The sequence below is a fragment of the Perna viridis genome, chromosome 6, assembly GCF_037379345.1.
Source record: "Perna viridis isolate PV_CMFRI_1.1 ecotype Kerala chromosome 6, ASM3737934v1, whole genome shotgun sequence".
Taxonomy (NCBI): domain Eukaryota; kingdom Metazoa; phylum Mollusca; class Bivalvia; order Mytilida; family Mytilidae; genus Perna; species Perna viridis.
In genome coordinates, this window is record NC_142450.1 from 39,044,050 (window position 1) to 39,062,412 (window position 18,363).

Sequence of the window (18,363 nt, forward strand, 5' to 3'; positions counted from 1 at the left end):
TTCCGATTTTCAGATCGGTGTATTTTAATTTGTCATGATGATTTTACTATTTTACGTATAACAGAAATAATCTTAAACGCGATAGGGTGGTCAACATTGCAAAATTACTTAATTGTTTACTCTGTTTTCTTCTAAATTGTCTCCAGTGTCTATAATAAATGTCCTCGTTTGTAAATCCCAGACATTGGTATCCAAATAGCAATGATGTATTGATAACCTGTCAATAGTTGCATAAAATTAAACGCATTATGATGAATGAGACATATAATGCAAGATTTATGGTGTCTTTGATGAGGGTTTTTAACGACCTTGAATATCGATGCGCAGGCCTCTTATGGTTGATGTTAGTGGTTAGTAGAACCAACTAGTGTTGGTAGCGCAACCGTCTCCTTCGGGATACCTGACCGAAGAACTCGGTCAGAATATGTTTTTGTTTAAACATATTTTGTTTGCAAATAAACAAATTTGGATTAGACAAGAATTATTCCAAAACATGGTCTTGTTCATGCACGGAATATAACACATAATAAATTGTTGAACAAATAAAGACAAGTGCAGTGTACAGCAATTTATAATTTAATCTTTTAGAACAGTAGGTCCAAATCACCAAAAACAAATTTTACAATTTGGTGTAAAACGTTAATAAATAATTAAAAAATAAGAAACATGCCAAAAGTATTTAGATCAGTCTAGACAGAATCGACCTGAGTGCTAAATAAAATGTTGTATTGTTTTAAAGTTGTCAGCATTGCTGGTGTTATCAAGTATTGCTCTACCAAAGAAAATCATAGCTATTCAATCTTCACCAGTATCCCGAGGATTGTCTATGAATAATTTACTTTGTTCTACATACAAAGGACATTCTAGAAAGTAATAGATACCATCCTCAATAGGCCAGCCACAGGTGCATTTCTGGTCAGGCACCAAACCCACTCTGAACTGATCAGCTTTGAGTGCACTACTCATGTGACATTGTCTTGTAAGCAAAATATTATGCTTTTGAATTCCATTCTAATAATATGAAGGTGGTTTGAACACGGAATTCTGATTTCTCAGTAATTGTTTGAAATTATCTAAGGTTGGTACCTGTCTCAATCGTAGGTCTAAACTATCCCACAATCGTATAGCGGATGGAAAGAATGACTTCGAAAAAGTTTTAATACTGCTTTGAGTGTAAACATAGTTAGCCTCATTTCTTAAATTATATAGATAGTTTGTGCCTACTATATGCGTTAAATAGTCTTTTAGACATGCTGGTATCTTACTATTGTGTACTCTATGGAATATATAGGGAGTTTACGTCGATGATCTCCTAATGTCTCCCAACCAGTTTCAAAATATAAAGATTCAATACTGGCATATCTTGGAAGACCGGTTACAATTCTGGCAGCCTCATTTTGTATTTTATTTAATTTATTTGCACATTCTGCAGAACATCCATCCCATAGTTCACAAGAATATTCCAGTAATGGTAAAATATTAGTATGATAAATCTTATTCAAATTTGATTTGTTCAGAGTGAACTTGAGCTTTCACAGGACATCTAACTGTTTTGTTGCATTCAGACATACAATCAATTTGGGCTGACCACTCACAATCCGAAGACAACACTACTCCTATATGCTTATGAGTATCAACCATCTCTACTCGTTGGTCATTTTAATATTGATTGGTTGTTCTATTACTTGGTTTGTAAAACATACAGCCTTGGTTTTGGCAGGGTTGAAGTCTACCCTCCAGTCTTCAGACCGTTTTTGTAGTTTAACAAGTTCTGAGTTAATGGTATGCTCTATTGTTAAATGATTCTGTGACGAACAGCCTAGGGACGTTTCAGCAAATAATCTACTCTAAAACTATTCAAATCATCAGATATATCAGTTATAAATATAAAAATAGTAAGAGTCCAAGAACAGAACCTTGCGGAACTCCCGCGTTGATAAAAGACTCGGATGACATAGAATCGTTAACAAGACTCTCTGCCGTCTTTTATGTAAATAGCTTTGAAGCCATAAAAGTACGTTTTGGTTAATTCCATATGATCTAAGCTTTACTATAAACCCCTTATGCCATACCTTATCAAATGCCTTCGAAATATCACAGAACACAACACAAGAACTATATGTCTTGTTTAGAGCTTCACATATATTATGATTAATCTCATGCAGTTAGTTGATTGACTGTAGTGTGCCTAGCCATGAATCCTGACCAAAATTTATATAACAATGAGTTTGTAATAAGATAGTTGTAAAGGTACTTATATACTACCCTCTCAAAAATCTTTCCGACGCAACTTAATAACGCGATCGGTCGATAATCACGGGGAGAGACTTCTACACCTTTTTATAGCAAGGCATAACTGAAGCAAGCTTCGAAAACTCCGGAAGTACTCCCGTTGATAATGATTTAATAAATATGATCTATTAGCGGCTGTGCTGCAGTGTTAACGCCCTGGCCTACTCCCAGACCCCACGTGGGTCTAAGTGCGTTTCAATGTTGTTCCTTTACTTAAACGGTTAAAAACTTGGAAATTATTTGTAAGAAGCCATATGTCTCTATAGAAATTATATTTGTTTTGACTTCGACTGCCTTCTCAAAGTTAAAACTCTGCTTTTTTTCCATTTTGTCAGATATGTTAAACGTATCAGTATTTGATTTGAAAGCTATTCATTCGATGATAAAAATGATCTACGGAGAAAAACAAAATTAGATGTTATGTATGTAATTATTGCAATTACAAAGTGATTTTATTTGATTCTATCAATTCTTATGATAGATCTTAACAATAAAATCGTTCATATCAATCAAACAATATCACATCATGTTTTGAATACCATGTGTCCATTATACTTTTATATCCTGTTGTAGATGAAGATCCATTCCATCTTAGATGGAATTCATATTCTTACTGGGTTATGTTGCTACAAGATTGAAGTTATTTATGGTCGTTATCATGAACTCGTGGATCGTTACGGTGTATCCATCTGTGAAAACTGATTTGTTCAACGTGTCATAGTTATCCTTTCCTCTTTTGACTACCCCGGACTTGACTCGGCGGGTGTTTCTAGAAAAAACAGAGGGCGCTTACCCTACCGGTGCACCTGGTCCATGCTCCCAGTTTTTTAGTGGAGTCTGAGTTGCTCAGTTGTTTTTTACTTTGTATGTATGACTTTAGTTACTTTATGTTCTTTGTTGTGTATGTCTGTTTTCCATGTCTGCGGTCTTTGTCCCTGGATAACATCCTTTTGATTACCGCTAGGACATTGGTTCCCTTGATTACTCTTTTACTAAACTACTATTTTAGGGTATACCAACAGAAGTAGAGTTTGGCCTTACCGAGAACAGTTTATCCCAAAAGTCACATAGCAGTCATTACAGCAACCGAGACGTGCCGGACGACCTCTATGTTTGACCAGGGGTAGTCGCCGATCATGCTCCGAAGACCGTCACCAAATTTTTAAAAAAGCCGTGAGACCCCAAACATAACAAAAAATTGAAAGCTAAGTAGAGGATTCTATATATATACTCAACAGTTTTATCATCGTCGTCAATCACAGGTTTTGAAAATATCCAACCTGGTCCTGAAAATAGCCGTTCTAAAAGCTATCACTATCAACACAAAATTCCGACTAGTCATAGTACCTTCCAAATGCATGGGTCATCTTTAATCCTTCCCAAAACTAAAAAAAATATTTCAAAGGCAACAATGGATCGGAGAAACTTATTCTAGGGCCGTTTCAAACAGACACAATGGGTAAAAATTGCATAATACGAATGCATATATGAGAAAATGTCTTTTTGAACAATTTGAATTCATAGTTACAATTACCTTGAACCAAACCTTATAATTCTAAAACAAATTTTGTCGATTTCACGGTCCTCTTTACCAAGGACATGCGATGCAAGAAAACAAAAAAAATGTTTTATGAAATATTTATTTTCGATGTATTATCTTTTGAAGAATCCCCGAACTGTGTAAAAAATTGAGGAGCTTTAAAGTCTAGTCATGGTGGAAGATTTCAATATATCTATTCAGGATTGATAACTTATGGGGTATAGAATGGCCATTATCGTGGTAAATCAAAAACCTAGTGAACACCTCTGAATCATCTTCTTATTGTTCTTCTTCGCCGGAATTTAGAGAAATTGTGCAACGTTGAAAGGTTTAAACAAAAACCTTTAACCTTAGTTTTGTTTAAAATTATTACATTTCCTTATTCAAATTGTTTCAAAAAATGGCTACACTTATTGTTTCGTATTTATGTTTAGGAAAGTGCAAATAGTTTACTTACATGCATTGCACGCACGTGTCTTCCTTTAAACTTTTTTAGCAAAACACTCGGATTAAAAGGTGAACGTTCCCTAAGCCATCCGTGCATTACAAACTGCATAAAAAGTAAATATCATGAAGCTAACTATATTATGTATAAAGTATTGACAAGGTCATTGGTCGATGGTGAACCCTGGCAGTGGGGATGGAAAAGTCATTTTCGAGATAATTTGGATTTGAAAAAAATAAACGATGAAGTACTAGGACAGTGACCTGTCAGTTTTGTGGGTGAAAAGTGAAAAATTTCAATTCACGATTGAATAACTTAAGATTGAGTTTTAAATCTCCATTCCCGATTTAATATGTCGACAGCTGTTGAAGTCCGAAAAGTGTCATGATATAGCTAAAATTCATCATTACCATTTTTACTTGAAAAATACTGCAGCATTCAGCGATATCATTTGGTGGCATATTTTGGTATGTAAAGCAGTGGGTGATTTGTCATAAATAAATCAATAGACCCTCCAAAACCATGTGCATGGCATTCTCGTAAAGACATTTGGGTTAATCGAAAATAAGTCGATTGGCTTCTGGAACAATAAAATATCGATGTCAAACATGTTCATTGTTTTCTAAGGCCTATAGAAATCTCGTTTTCCACACCGTGCTATAACGCGTGCCAGATCCAAAATTACAATTTACACGTGCTATTGTATGACTCCTTAAGTGTGCATCACTGTCCGTCTCGATTCATATAAGTTAAATAATGCTTAAAAGAATGTGAAAATCGTGCCAAAAGTAATAATTTATCGAACAGAGTATAGATAGCGCCTGCTGTTATGGTAGATTCTCGGAGCCATAATTAAAAAAAAACGTTCGCATTTGATCTTAACAAAGGCTTAAATTAGTAGCAAAATTACAATTTTAATTCTCGATACAAAATTTAGAAACCGGGTGTGATTTTGTTCGGAGCCGGATCGTAGTATGAGTGTAGACTAAGTGAAGGCAGATCCTTATAGCTACAGCTTCCTCTCCCGTTTATGTTGATATGTGCGTGCCTTGAATAAAATATTTTCTCTTGGTGCATTGAATAGGGATAGGACATTGAACTATATAGATATCATTACTGCTGTTGTTGACAGTGTTAAGTGTCATGTATCTACTAAAAACTTGGACCCTGAACATCACCTGCCATAATAATATATCCTCCATACATCAGATAATGACCCCTACAGTTTTATCTACATTCTTTTGTTTCTTGTGTGAAGGAGGCTATCATATTTCTTTCTGAGCACGTGCGGTTAATATCTATTTTACCAAAATATTGGTTGCCATGACAATTAACGTGCTCATCTCCACCAAAGAAAAACTGTTCCAGCTGTTCTCTACTATTGTTTTTTTTAGTTCCAGAAAATTTTGTTTATTTTCTTATGAATTCAAGCACGCCAATTCATATGCATCAATTTGAAGAAACATTATAGACTTAAGCGTTAAGCGTTCTTTTTTTCATATAAAAATTTTGCTGATGAAAAATTGTAACATCATTTGATTTTTGTAGATCCTGTACTTCAATATAGTGAAGTTGGGTTGACACTCGTGAAAAAATGACAAGTGTCATTTATGAAATATCCTTATATAAAGAGTTTTCGACCAATTCAAGAGATTAATCATAATAACATTCATCGTAAGAATACAAAGAATGAAAAATTAAGATAAAAACTACCAATTAAACTATGATTTAAGATGTTTTAATAAAGGGAGATAACGCTTTCGATGGTGTTCCGGTGACTTCCATCTGGGGGTAAAGGTCGAACTTTTGTGCTTCTGTTTGGACAGATAAAAGAAGTCTCGTGGTCCCGACCGTTAAGCAAACAATTATTATCTGATTTTATGTACCTTTGATCCATCTTTGATATATTAAATCACTTTTTATCTGCTTATGCGAATGTCTAGTATTATTTAAGATAGATAAGCTAGGGCAAAGAAATCCACTTAAGAAGAGGGATGGATTTGTTTTCTTTCCAAATAATTAATATTTACCTCGCCCGCTGGCTCGTCTGTTTCAGTCTAATGTCCATGTTAACCAGTTACGCCTTTTATCCGCCGGTCGTCTCTCCGTCATTGATGTTGATTTAATTTGGCTCGAGATACAACGGTTCGTTTGTGAATCATTATCTATATAATTTATTTGTGGTTTTCTTACGTGCTTTAACATTTTTTTTGTCGACTAAGGGAGATTTACATCTTCAAATCACTTAACCCCAGTCTAATATTGATACTTAACGTCCATTTCTAAGTAAAAGCCTTAATATTTTATGGTCATTTGCCAAAGGATCAGTAGTTTAAACGAATAAATTAAACATAAAGTGACACCAGCCATGTTTATTGTAAGTTTTAAGATTAACTTAAAAAGATGAAAACTTTATACTATACCACCGAAATTATATACCACTCTAATGGCGTTCAATATTATCTTTAAGGTGTAATGACCCATGCCATTGGGCTGGGAGGGTCCACCATGCTTCCCTCTAAACCTTAACCAAAAGTCGCCAACTTCATTATGATCTTCATTTATTTATTTTACCTCCCATTAGTTGATTTTCTGTATCAGAGTATTTTGTATCCCGAATACCGAAGGAAGTAGATTTTTTACGTTTTTTTTCAACCTCTACGACGTCCTAGGACAAAATATTTCTACTCGGTAGCCCAATATCGGACCAGCAGCCTGTTTTAAGGGCATACAGAAAGTTGCAATGGCAATTATTGTTTTGGGGTCAAATACAAACTGTACCACTACCCTACACAGACAAATGTGCCACATATGATAATCATATGGTACTCGATTCATATGATAATCATATGGTAATCATTTGACAATCATATGTTATTGAACATATGATAGTCATATGATTATCATATGATTCTCATATGGTAATTTTGGCTTAAAAACATATGACAATCATATGTTTGTCAAAAACATATGATTATTATGCCATAATCTTATGTATACCGAAACATATGATTATCATATGGTGCTCGATTTACATGATAATCATATGATGTAAATCATATGATTCTCATGTGTGGCACATTTGCCTGTGTACCGAAAAAAATCGGTATAATTGGCATATATTTCGTTGAAACTAACCATGAGGCTTTTAACGTCCTCGACTACCTTGTCGGATCTCGCACGGACAGCCCTGGAACAAGTCCAGTTTGGAGCTTTAACATTTTGCAGAACTTGGTGGATCAAATGTGTCAGAATTGGAAGGAAATTGTTTTGTTTCTGGTGATAGTAAATGTTGGATTTACAACCACTATTTTCACTTTTAATGTCATAACCGCTCGACCATTTATGCTTCAGTAAAATGAATTATTGATGTTTTTTGATACTAGAGTATATTCTCAAGTTCTCTTCTCAATCGCTGAATGATTTTTTTACGAAACGGTGGTTTTAAGGTAATATCTCTCCCTGCTATTCACATATTTTGTATCCATAGTTTCCCAAGCTGCTCGGTTAAATTGAAGACATTTTAAGATTTATCATAAAGTAATGCTCTTGTGCTCCTGTCTTTTGAATATTTGGCCTGAATGAGTTAGGCTTTCAACCATTGTAACATGAACCCTACCTTAAACTCAGATGCATATTGTAAAGGGTATCCACTTTATCTACAACTCTAGAATTATATTCATGTCCATCTATAAGCTTTCTTTTTAATGAATTATAAAAAGTCAATTAAAACATCATCAGATAACTTCCGATTATTTTTGTCAGTTCTTATTTTGTTTTGTATTGTAATGTTTTGCTTTCGTCTATTTTGGTTGTTTTTCATATTTTGGGTTTTTTTTTCCAAACGATAAAGAAACACATTTGAAGTCAGTAAAAAATTACTTAGAAAACAAATCAAAGAGAGACGCGTGTCCTGGAGCAAATGGTCGGTAATTTGCCAGAAATTGTGGAGAAAATGGTGATCTTGATGAACAGATGCCGTCTCAGCATGTTATAATTGCGTAAATTAAAAGGTGAACGATAATGGCTCAGATAGATCTTAAGAGTCCGTTACCATCACCTCTTCAGCACTCCTGTTTTTCTCGTCAATTTTGATTGAACCGGAAATCAACTCATTGCCGTGTGTCAAATACTATAATTTTACCTTTATAATTTATTGTTGCCTCATCGCAAGCTATAATGTTTTGTTGATCTTTTGGGGTATGGTCGATCTTGAAAAAATTACTATATGAATTCTAGCGAAACCAAACATGCAATGAAAGTACAAATTAAGTTCACTTTACTTGTCAACTGATTTTTATCACCTTTACAAGAAATTAGTTCACGTTCAATTTTACGAATGTTGGGAATGTAAAAAAGAAGAATATAGAAACAGTGAACGATTACGAGAAATAAGTCGATGCAAATTATCCATTATAAAACATACAATGTACCTCTTTCTTTTTTTTCGTCTCCTATGATTATTCGTTAATATTTATTCTTTTAAATTTTTTGTCGTATATGTTGGCTAGTCTTTATGAGGTTTTTTTTCAAGAAACCAGCGTCAATTTAATCTGATTCATAGTTCAGTAACGTTTGACATCTCTAAACATTTACATATCAAGTCTAAACATGTTTGTATACATTTATTCGTGTTTAAACATGAAACTTAGTATTTAAATATTGACTACAAACAAAGAACACAAACAATTAGCATTCTTCGTACATTCTTTTAAATTATTGTCATTTTATCTAAAGTCATCAGGCGTCATCAAATTTAATATCAATATACATAGTCGTGAGAATACCAGCTTTTTGAGAAAAAAACGGTTCCGTGAGAACATAATATGAAACAAATTGTTGTCCTGAATTCTGGAGAAAAATGACAAACTACAATACTGGATGGCACAATGCACCACAAAGTTTCAATTATGACCTTTTTGAGCCTTTAAATTAATTGTGTAATTTGATTCAGTTATTAAAAAAGGATATCTTCAGATTTGTGATTTTCGTAACCTCTTTTTATTAACCCCAGCCTGTTGTTGTGCATACGTAGATTTCTCATTTCTTTGTAGAAAAGTCGTTATACTGTTGCCATTGAAAAACAAAGAAAAAGATAGCAATCATGTTTCTGTAGAAGTAAAAAATGGGGCACATCTGGTAAAAGTTGTCCTGAAACACTGCATTAACAACAGACAATGCCAGCAGTAGTTAGCGTGTTATCAAAACCAGAAATGAATATGAACATTGTAATAGCAATGCATACCTTTTGCTGTTTTCTTTGATTGAGAACACATGTGGTTAATTGAATGTTTTCTTCTCTGATCAAGGAAATGCAACGCGCTGCTTCGACTTATCTATCGCGTGCCCTACTCGTGCAGTTGGCAAATTTATTTATCACCGTCTTTTTTCTATGGTCAAATTTCAAAGAAATGTGAATTGACAGGCCCAGCCAGAGTGCAGATCAAAGCTGACCGACTCCGGTTTGACAAAAAAAATGCAGATTGATTCTATCGAAATTTCTTTCCTCCTTAGGGGTCAATCAAAGAGAGTACAGAGAATCATAAATTTCTTCAGACGATTTTTTTTTTTTGTATATTAATTTTTTAAATAAAAATCTCGAGCACTGGACTATATCGAAGGTTATAAACGTTTCTATGCATATGAACAACTTGACTTCATTAGAAACATCATTTGAAGAAACCAGCAATGACAAAAACAAAAAATAGTAAAATGACATTCATTAATGCGTTTTGTTTTGTTTTGTTTTTTTTTTTCGTAAGCTGGAAAGGATAACTTGGTGTGTTTGCAACTACAGAATCCAGCAGGAAAAGTTGTGTATACAAATTGCAACAAAAATGCAGATAATGAGAATAATGATAAAAATATTGCAAATTTACATTGTAAAAAGAAAATTACCAAAGTTTTACACTTAACAAACTATTTAAACCATCGACAATACGATGATGTTCCCTCTATTGACTAGAGCCTCGACTTCGGGGTACATTCGGGAAATATTTATATAGTACTGGACAACTACTGTCGTTATCACTCTACACGTAGACGTACTCCCAAACAGGTAGAGTGGGGAAACGCTCTCGGACCCACGTGGGGTCTGGGAGTAGGCCAGAGCGTCAACACAGCAGCCCAGGCGCTAGTAGGACATACTCTACTACTAACTGACATTACTAACAGAATCCCCGTAAGGGGCAGTCGTGCGAGATCCGTTAGGATAGTCAAGACCGTAAAAACCCCAAATCATCATCACTGTCGTTATGCTATACCAAGGTGAGTTGGTGTGTAACTTTGCGATATCAGTATAGTACATAACGAATGTACACTGCATGTAAAAGGGATACAACCGACGAAGTTGAAAATAAATTGCAGCACGTCCTTGTATTTTACCGTACTACTCACGTTTTTTTTTCGACGCAGTCGGTACAGTTTCGCTTTTTACCCTTTGACCTTACAGACGCTATTCCATAGAAACGCAAGTCACCTGATCGCAATTATGTGTCCCGATTGGCCAAATACTGGTAACTTAGTTGCGTTCGAAAAAAAACGAAAATTAAAATTGCGCGCCGCGTGTTATTTCCTGAATGAAATGTAGACAATTATAAGTAAAAAGAACAAATTTTACTGCGTCGACTATCTTTATTTTGAAGATAGTACTTGTTTTAATTTCCCTTAAGTAATGCCGGTCTTTAAATAATATTCTACAAAAGATCAATATCAACGTTTTCCCTGATTCTGTCTGCTCCAATTTAAACGTTTACGTAGCTGGTTCAACTACAATGCACCTTTCTGTATCAAACTATGGCCGGGTTCATTATGCAACAGCATGAAAGTGATTAACATTCTGATTAAAGGCTTGACAAACCAATTACATGTACTTGTATTTTGGTACATGAACATTAAACGTCAACCATTAAAGTGTTGTTTTTCTTTTTTGGTTTTTTTTTTTTCAATTTACAGGGCATTTACAAGTGGGTTTTTAAAGACACTTGGTGCATTATTGCATATTAAATTGCAAACATTATGCACATAATGTATGTTTATTTGTATGTGCGCTGAGGTATTGAACATTCACGCATGATATCTAAGCATGATTTAGGATGTTTTAAGGGACTGGGGCTTTTAATTAGGTCTTGTTACAAATATAATGAAATTTAGGCAGTGGAAGAATACTTAGGTGTACAGTATAGTATAACATTCGCTTTCGGGGATGTCGTTCTAGGAACTATCTCTGTACCGCATGTTACCGAAATGGGACCCATACAACTCATGCGATCAAGAGGCCCCGGTTTTATTTACTGTTACCTTCAGATCTGAACTCGGGCCCAATATTACTCATGCGAAAATAACCTAAATAGATATACGGTTCTTGTATCAGTGTTGTAAGATTGAGTCAGTCAGTCGGTCAACTTGTTCCTTCAAAAAGATGTTCTAGCCCGAGGGTATCCGATCATCACTATTGATCAGTTATTCGAACACCTCAAGAGTGATCAATCATTTATCACTTAAAAGTGAAGTTGATGTAAAAGATCACTTGTACATTGCTCAGCGTTACAAGGTCTCTTGTAACAACACGTCGTATTAGGTATAAACTTAAACGTACCTACCGCAAGAAAGTTTTAGATAACAGGGCTCAAGAACCGTAGAAAACTGACGATTTGACAGCGGAGGAGGCAGACGTCTAATGCCTTACGACTCGATAGGGTGGCTGAAAACAAGATCACAGACTGACTACGAGACCGGGAATGAAGGCGCGTCTCCAATAAGTGCTAAACTTAATACACACTGTAAAAGTTATACTAGTTTGCGATAACCTAATGGTCTTGGGGATTATGACAAAATAGTGCGCTTAACATTTTTGGTATTAAAGTACTTTTATTTCTGCTGCGTGCAAATCAAGTTCGCGATGTGTGATATTACAACAACAAAAATAACTATCATTGGTTGTAAATACGAAGGCTAGTAAAATATATATAGAAAGTAGTTTGTTATGATTAAACGTAATGTATTGTAGTAGAATTGAAGACCTAAGCAAAATGAGGTGCGTATGACTCATGTGTGATGTTTACAAGCAGATTATATAATCCTTCAATGTCAAGGACACGTTGTATTTTATTCTGTAGTAGTAGTATTTTGCAGTCAACCATATTTGATGTTTACGACTCAGGTGCGTATCTTGAGATTGAGTTCCAGGTTCTTCTTTGTCCGAATTTAGCACGAAACAAACATAAACAAAGGAGTCCAACCCCGACTTCTGCTAGACCGACCGATTCTGAAGTAATACCACAAATTTATGCATACTTATCAACAACTGTCTGCGCGACTGAATGATGTACAATATAGTCTCGAGTAAGCATTTCTAATTGACTTTAATGTTCTTATTAATCAGGCTCTATTTCGGTTGGGAGGGGGGTGCTGCACGTGTTCTTTTTCCTATTACATATGTATGTTTTCATATTCTGTTGACAACCTTATTCTTTTGTAAAGAAATTGACAACCCATTGGGACTAGTTGACTGCAGTTGTTGACAACCCATTGGGACTAGTTGACTGTAGTTGTTATATATACTGTGTGATGATCTCTTATTATCAATAGTCATTTTCATTTTGGATTGAGATGTATTTCAGTAATTATACTAGTTTTTTTTTGGTTTTTTGTTTTGTTTTTGTTTTTTTTTTTTGTTGTTGTATTATTCTTTCCTTGGTATTCTTTGATCATTTAAGGTTTGGACTCTTCTTATGCAATATTTGAAATAGTAAATGTAATGATGATAACAAAATTCGTGATATGAATTCTCTTTGTATAATATTTTTGATGTAAAATCTTAAAGGTGTAGAGACACTAAGATATATGTACCAACATGCAAGTTCCCAATACATTTTGTTGTTTCAGATAAATCCCTGGTATAGACAAACAAAAAACAATACAAATTAAAGTTATCATTTTTACTTTCCTTTTTGTATCATTATACAACAAATAAATAACAACAAGATGTCTTTGACATCTCAAAAACAAAGTATGATGACTTCAGATAAACTAATTGTCATATCACTTGACATAATAATATACTAGTTACTTCCCTTAGAAGTGCTCAGCACTATGAACAATTATGGCAAAGTAAGTTCCTGAATTTTTCTCATTTTTTACCCCAATTTTGCATGATTTTAACAAACCTTTCATAAAAGGACAGTTCAAACCCTAGAACCCTTGAATCAGCCTCCATATTGCTATTTTTGTTCAGCATATACTAATTTGCTAAATGAAAAGAAAGGGTATTCAGTTTTTCAGTTTTACAAGAGCCAATGTACTAGTGCTTAATAATTTACTTAAAACGAAAAAATATCCATATGCTTATGCATATTTACCATTAGGATAACAAACATATCTTATAAAACTGGCATGCAAAATATTGAACATGCTTTTCTAAAAAAAAAAGATTTTAAAATCCATTTAAGCAAATTAATATTTTTATGTCTTTTCCAATGAAACTTCATATTGAAGTACATCAAGTCAGATCTTAATCATATAATAAATATCTTCCCTGTAGATATTTTAAAACAAATTTCAAATATGTTTCTTATGAACAGATATATTTCCTCAACTCAAAATAATATGACAGTTAGTTCACTGAATACAGAAGATAAAAATGGTGGTAAATGAAAACATTTGATGTGACAATGCTGGAACACTACATTAGGATGGTTGGCCCTATAATATCTGCTTAGTACTGTTGTACAGTGTTGAATCTGGTTTACTTAATTTGTAATGGAAGACACTTGACAAATTTGTTTAATTTCATAACATTTGAAGCATTAATATTCAGTCAAATTAGAAAATAAAACTTGTCTGCAATTGATATATAGTGCTCCTTTCTAACAGTAGATGAGGACTTAAGAGATCATTATACACTTTGAAACACAAAAAGAAATGTAAACTTCACAAGTTCACTTTGGTCTTCTGATTTTTGTTTTGAACATACATAACAGCACACAAAACAAATATTGAATATAAATCAAAAGGTTCCTGAACTTTAATATTGCTTCCAAAAAAATTCCATTTTTCTCATTCTGATTTTGTAGCCTAATTAGAATACAAGGAAGGACACTAACAAAATAAATAAAATCGCAACACAAAAGGGAAAAAAACAACTACAGAAATATATTAAAACATATCTACATTTTTCGTTAAATAAAATCTGGTTTTTCACCAGTTGGTCTTTGATAATAAATACTTAACCTTTCACAAACCATATTGTCTCTCATATAGTTATAGTTATATAATATTAATATAAATTAAGTGAGATCATAGTTTTCACAGTTTTTAACAGTGTTTGTTAAAAAATTGCACATATTTTGGGTTTCAGTAAAACACAGACAGTGGCTTTGTCTCTGACTTGTATGTATCTTGGCAAGATTAAATCCTCCTCAACAAGAGCATCATTTTTGGCAAGCTGAGTTTACAATATCTTCTTCTCTATCTGTCTGGTTGTTATGGTAACCACATAATCCATAATTCTCTTTACTGTCTGCATTTTTCTGATTAGCACTATAAAAAAAAAACAAACAATCAATACAATTTATAGAAAGAGGCTAAATCATTAAAATTATTGCAGAACTAATGTTAGCTCCAATACAAGTATGAATCATTCACTTGATAGAAGAAAATAAAGTTTCTAGGAAAATGTAATGATCAATGATCAATAAAAACAATTTCAATATGATCCACATATTTCTCACACAAAGAAACACTCTCAGGCTAATTCTAATCAAAAACCTGTGACAATGAACATTGATTTCACTTTAATATATTGATTAGAACAACCAGACAGAAGACAAATGTGACTGATTTAGTTAATTCTTACAAAAATAATTTTATTCTATGCAATGACAATAGTACTTACCTATCATATACTGAATAAATAATTATCTTTTATAATCTGGGGGCTTTGCTCCTTACTGTTGATGTCACCTCTGACCGACTTCTCTTTCGTTTTGGCATAAATGCTGAAACGGGAAAGGCAATTGTCAGCAAATGTCAGTTTCGTGCTACCAAGTTAAAACACATTTTTCAATATCATCAACAATATATGATTTGTAAACTATGTGTACAACATGTAACTGTATATACAAGCAAAGTAGTTCAAAAATTAAAACAATGTAATAATTTCAGGACATCAATATCATAAACATCAATGACTATGCCATGAATATTGGGACATTTGTCAATAGAAATAAACAATATTGATTTAAAAGTGCCGTTCAACAGTTTATGACGGATTTATAATACTGCCAAGTCTATTACTCAACCTCTGTTGATGTATCTCCATGGATGAATCAAAATAAAACAACGGCGCGAAAGTAAAAAATCAGTACAGTGCCAATTTCCTTTTGTTATGAATGGAACCGCGGGGAGGTACAAAAGTCTACTTGTTCGCCTATGAAGTGTTCAGAAATGGACAAGTTCTAACATGATACACTTGTGTACCAATCATATTTTACAAATCAAATTTAAAAGCCATTTCCCGCAAATAAACACACAACAATGTATAAACACGTTGATCCCAACAATGGAAGTCATCCTAATTTCAGATACATTTACTCGATCTGAAATCAAGATGAAAATTTACACAGTTTTATAGTTCACCTATTTCATCGATCTGTCAGTACACAAAACTGTGTATTTCTATCAAATGGTTATTTTTATCTGACACGAAGCAATAAACATAAACGTGTCATGACCGACCATAAGAAAGCTGTTTTGAAAGCAATTTTCCCATCAAAATGTAACACACGTGTTACTAGCGAACGATATAGTGTATATACTACTGGGGCGTAGTAGATGCGTAAATTTGAGATAAGTGGATGACCTAGCTTGTCGAATAAGTGTCAACAGCACTCCGCAGTAAACAAGTCATGGCCTAGATAGAGTACTCACCAGATATTTGCGTCTGTTTAATTTTTCTCTTTTCTGTTTTATTGCACACATTCACACTGCTCTGACTAGAAACTGAACCAGTATTTTCCTCGGAAGACTTGTCCGAACTGTTACAAGTTTCACTCTCACATGATTTAAAGGAAAGAGAAGATAAATTTCCTGATGCACTCTTAACACTTGTGTCATTCACATTTCTTTTCACTTTAACGGGATATCCACGTGTGTAGAAATTAGGAATATATTCTTTCTCTGTGTCCACTATTTCCCATTTGAACTGACCATCTACATGATCCAAGGGTGAATCCTCGTCAAAATTGTAATTCCATTTGTTCTTCGAATCACTGTTGTTAGGAGCTAACGCTATGTCTAAGTCCTTTCTAAGAGCATCGTGGTCAACGGGTCCAAACAGACATCGACGGACTTTTGAATCGGCTGCAAGTGTTTGCATCTTGAAAATTTTGTTTTTATCCGTGTGTATTTGTAAATGACAATGTAGTAATTCTCCGCGATCCTTCTGTTTAAATGGCTAACACTAAACTGCAGCTTGTTACAACACGCAGCGTTACTTTAAGATAGACCAACCAATCAGATGCGTGGTAGGCGTGGCTACAAAATAATTTATCGAGGCGTAAAATGATAGTATGAAAAAGAAATAAATATATACTTCAGTCGCACACAGGTACAGCGATTAATTAGTTGAAAGCTTTATATCTTGAACCTCGGCAGTTTTTTTTTTAGTATACCATGTATACTTTTATAACCAAATATACGACGTTATACGACATAAGAACGAAGGAACAGCAAACGTTGGTCTAATCTATTAATGTAATGCTCTAGTGATTATGATCTAAATATAGCTACGATTGTAACGTGTTGGCACTTGCCTCTAGGTCAGTGAAGCGAAACGAAGCTAAGAATGAACTCGTTATGACACATGAATGGATCAAATAAACTACGTACAATAAACAATGAATTTACATCCGATAACATGATTAGGCGTGAAAAATACAACGATGTTGATTTAGTTTCAATTATATATTTAATGAAATTAACAGAGGACAATTGTTTTCGTTTACGTGACCTTTTGAAAAACGATTACCTTATGCATTATTTGTTCCACCAGTTAATAAAGAGTCCATTTACTACAAGAGAAACAACTTTGCAAAGAAAACATTTGAAATAATGGACGTATTCTTGTAAGCCGTGACACCAGATGGTCGGACGAGTGTGAAGAGTAGTGCTGTGTAAGGGGATAATGGGGCAATCCAGTAAAAAGGAAAGAGTTAAAGTCGATAAATATGGCTTCAATTTCACCACATATTTCATGATGACTGCATACAAACATGAAATTGAGGTCATATTTGTCGAAAGGTAATAATGAACCTTAACTAACTTTTGTGGTACCAAATATCTATATACACAACATCAATACCCATATTATTGTTTATGAAACTGTCAAAATGTTTTCGCATCAAAATATCACAAATACATGTAAAGATACATCAATTTTTATTACGACTGTACGTACAGTAACTTAATTTCACCAAATAACGATTTGATGATCGCAATAAAAAACAGCAATCGATTGCTCGTTGCAAGGAAAATTCAAATATTGCAAGGAATATTACATTTGTCAATTTTTCATTTTGAATACAAACGGATAAAGAAAGATAACTCTATATTTGATAGTGTCATTTCAATAGTCGCCAATAAACAAAGGAACCGATGGCACACGACAGATGTTTCCCAAATGTATTTATTGAATATGCAGAAATTCAGTTTGTGTAATGTCATCTTGAACATTCATTCCTCAATGTATATCATTGAGATTAGCCTTGGTATTTGACTTTTCGTGTTGACGCTTATGTACTCTGCAACAGGTGGCGAGATATTATGGACATATTGCATTATTTAACAAAGACTTTTCAAGTATTTATGTCCATTCCCAATGATTGAAATGAATGTTTGTAAAGATTATAAGTTTCTTGTGCTAAGATTGTCTTTGTCCTAGGCTATGATATTAAATATCGACGTTCTTGAACTGAACTGGGTAACGGATGGTGGAAACGCAGGATTTTCTTTGTCAAATCTTTCAAAAAAATAGAACTACCTTTTTTTTATTGAAAAAGAAAAATGCATCATAGCAGATTGTGGCATA

At 33.8% G+C, this 18,363-nt stretch overlaps 1 protein-coding gene and 1 long non-coding RNA gene across 2 annotated transcripts; both read right to left on the bottom strand.

Annotated features, from left to right (window-relative positions):
* Nucleotides 1-560: 560 nt before the first annotated feature.
* LOC148614893 (uncharacterized) lies at nucleotides 561-6,444 on the bottom strand. Its single transcript, XR_015923792.1, has 2 exons — nucleotides 6,308-6,444; nucleotides 561-3,677 (listed from the first exon to the last, which is right to left on the bottom strand). It is a non-coding gene; the product is annotated as an uncharacterized LOC148614893 (long non-coding RNA).
* A 6,757-nt stretch (nucleotides 6,445-13,201) lies between these two features.
* On the bottom strand, nucleotides 13,202-16,746 carry LOC148614894 (uncharacterized). Its single transcript, XM_088589390.1, has 3 exons — nucleotides 16,206-16,746; nucleotides 15,172-15,274; nucleotides 13,202-14,816 (listed from the first exon to the last, which is right to left on the bottom strand). The coding sequence occupies exons 1-2, from the start codon at nucleotides 16,651-16,653 to the stop codon at nucleotides 15,201-15,203; spliced, it is 522 nt and encodes a 173-aa protein (XP_088445516.1). The 5' UTR covers nucleotides 16,654-16,746; the 3' UTR covers nucleotides 13,202-14,816; nucleotides 15,172-15,200.
* Nucleotides 16,747-18,363: the final 1,617 nt, after the last annotated feature.